Genomic DNA, 2,665 nt, shown 5'->3' with positions numbered 1-2,665 from the left:
ATAGCAGGCCGACAATAATTTACTTTATAAAGTCTTTTATCCCTAACAGAATGATAAAAAATATTTCTATAAAGGGCACTGGCGGAGGGATGGGTACTCAATCACTGTATGACTGAAATGCAAGCACGAAAGTTTATAAGTATGTAACCGTACCTCACAATGATTCACTAATTAAAAAAAAAGAGGAAAACTTAAAATTCTGAAAAAGAGGCACAATAAAAACCTATCCTTTCTACCTTCAAGATTTAAAAAATTATATTTCTGCATAACAATATTTGTGAAAATTGTATCTCAGCACGAGACATGAAATCCTTGTGTGAGGCTTTTACTAGCTGTTGCTGGAAGTTAACCTCCATTGTTAATGTTTTTGTTAGCGGAGATCGGTTGGTTTCTACTTTACATGCCATCCATCTACTACTGGCATATCAGTGATGTAGGTAATGGACATGCCTTTGCTGCTGCATGCTCTAGAAACTCAAGAGCTCTTAACTGGGCTGTCCGGTTGGAGTTCAATTTTTAACTGGAATGTGGTTTTAGGGGAGTGACTGCAAGGGTTTTGTTTGGCAAGAGCTGGCCCACCCATCCCCCTCCCGGAGCTCTCAGTAAGGAATGGGTTTTTGAGACTTTTGTGTGTGTGTGGCTAGGTGAGTTCTTTAGAGATTTGTTTGAGTCTCTGGAATAAGTCCAGTAGATGAGGAACTTACACAGTTATGGAGGTGGGATGTGAGTGGCTTTTAAAATTTAATTAGCTGAGTAAAATTTTGACCTCTGCATGAGTTTCTTATTGTTATTGAAAGTTCATTAGAAGTTTTAAATCCAACTACATTGCATAAGAAAATGCTGGATAGGTCATTATGAAAGAAAAATTACTTCCAAATAAAATTGCTATATGCTAAAGTAGCTTTATTTTGGAAGAGGGTCATTATTTAAGTTTCAAAACAGATGAAAGTTTTTGTACCACTTCCTCTTATGCCTGTGTCACTGTGATTAGTACCACTGTCATAAATCATACAGTAATAGTCAGCCTCATCCTCAGGCTGCAGCCCAGAGATGTGCAAGAGTCCCGCATTGGCTGAGGTGTCTTTGGATCCAGAGAAGCGATTGGAAACTCCAGATCCCAACTGTGTACTTGTGTAGTAATACAGCAGAAACCTAGGAGAGTTGCCAGTCTTCTGCTGGTACCAGCGTACTGCATAGCTGCCAACACTGAAACCACTGCTCAGGGTGCAGGTGAGTCTGGCTGCTGTTCCAGGAGATGCAGAGACCGAGGGCTCCTGAGTCAGCACAGGCTGGAGAGGGACCCTGCGAAGAAAGACTTGTATTATCTTCAGGCAAGAATCAGGTTAAACTCATCAATACTATGAACAAGGAGGAAGTTCTACCAGGCAGCCTCTTGAGTCCTAACCATACCTGTGCAGTGAAAGAGGAGCGTGAGCAGGAGAGCAGTCCAGGCCATGGTGCACACCACCCTCTGATCCCACAGTGGGCACTGGCTGCCCCACACCTACTTTTCTCCCTCTGCCAGAGGAGGGGCTGTCCATGCAAATCAGTTAAATCTAATAACTGCCCATCTCCTGCTGTTCATGTTGGTGGGGCTCAGCTCATACTCCAGACAGAATGGACAGAGTTTTGAGGGGTGTTTTGGCAGGAAGCACCTGCAGAGAACACACACAGGTCCTAGCCCAGAGTACACAAGAGCTGAATCCCACTCATTGTTCACAGGCCCACACCCCAGGACTGGTTTCTCTGAGTTAATGGCCCTCACTTAGCAGCTGTGCTAAAAAGGAAGGGAGTTCCACAGCTCCCTCTATTGGCTATACTTGAAAAGAATAGAAAAAAAACCCTGATTTTTTGTATTATTGAGTTAGTGAAATGCATATTCATCTAGAAAAATACAAAATTGGCTGCATTTGAAATAAAACAAATAAAATATTAGTTTTTTTCACAACCTATGAAAAGTTATTATGTAGGCATTCCATAGAATGGCTTACAATTCGATACTTTCTCAGAAAATTTCAAGATGTTAAATTTAAAATTTTTTTCACATCACATAAATTTTCTTCATCTACTATTTGGGCCCACATCTGGCAGTGTTCAATGTTTGCTCCACGATCTGAACTCAGGAATCACCCTGGGACTATTTGAAGTTCCTGGGTGTTTATGTGCAGGGCAAATGCTCTATTACTATGGCGCAGTCTACATACATTTCATAAAAGGAAAATATTCTAATTCTTGTGATATAGTTATAATAGTGGTAAATATAGCTTACTAGTATTTATTCAATTAAGAAAATTATGCAAAAGTTATATTTTAATATAACTGTTATGAATATATTTTTTAAAATTCTAGTGAAAGATTTACAAATTGGTTAAAAGGACAAATTAGCATTCATTGCAATGACACATGTTTGACCCTTGTTTACATATCTTAAAGTGATATATCATATTAATACTTGAATAAAATTATTTCTCACAGTTGACTCATGATCAAATTCAAATAAATTCTGAAAGGCCAAAATAGAAATTTACACATGAGATTATGACTTAGCTCTCCTTCTCTCTCTGTCTCTCTCTCACACACACATATTACACAAACTCATGCATATACTATAGATAGACTTCATGATATGGCCGAGACAAAGATGAGCTTAATTTTCATTATTATT

At 38.9% G+C, this 2,665-nt stretch overlaps 1 gene segment (V, D, J or C); it reads right to left on the bottom strand.

Annotated features, from left to right (window-relative positions):
• Window positions 1-926: 926 nt before the first annotated feature.
• LOC129407059 (immunoglobulin lambda variable 5-37-like) lies at window positions 927-1,456 on the bottom strand. The segment is given in 2 exon segments: window positions 927-1,293; window positions 1,401-1,456. Coding segments are annotated over 2 exon segments (423 nt in total).
• Window positions 1,457-2,665: the final 1,209 nt, after the last annotated feature.

This window comes from Sorex araneus, chromosome 9 (genome assembly GCF_027595985.1).
Source record: "Sorex araneus isolate mSorAra2 chromosome 9, mSorAra2.pri, whole genome shotgun sequence".
NCBI lineage: Eukaryota > Metazoa > Chordata > Mammalia > Eulipotyphla > Soricidae > Sorex > Sorex araneus.
The sequence above is the reverse complement of the archived record's forward strand: the minus strand, read 5'-3'. Positions and strand labels throughout refer to the sequence as shown.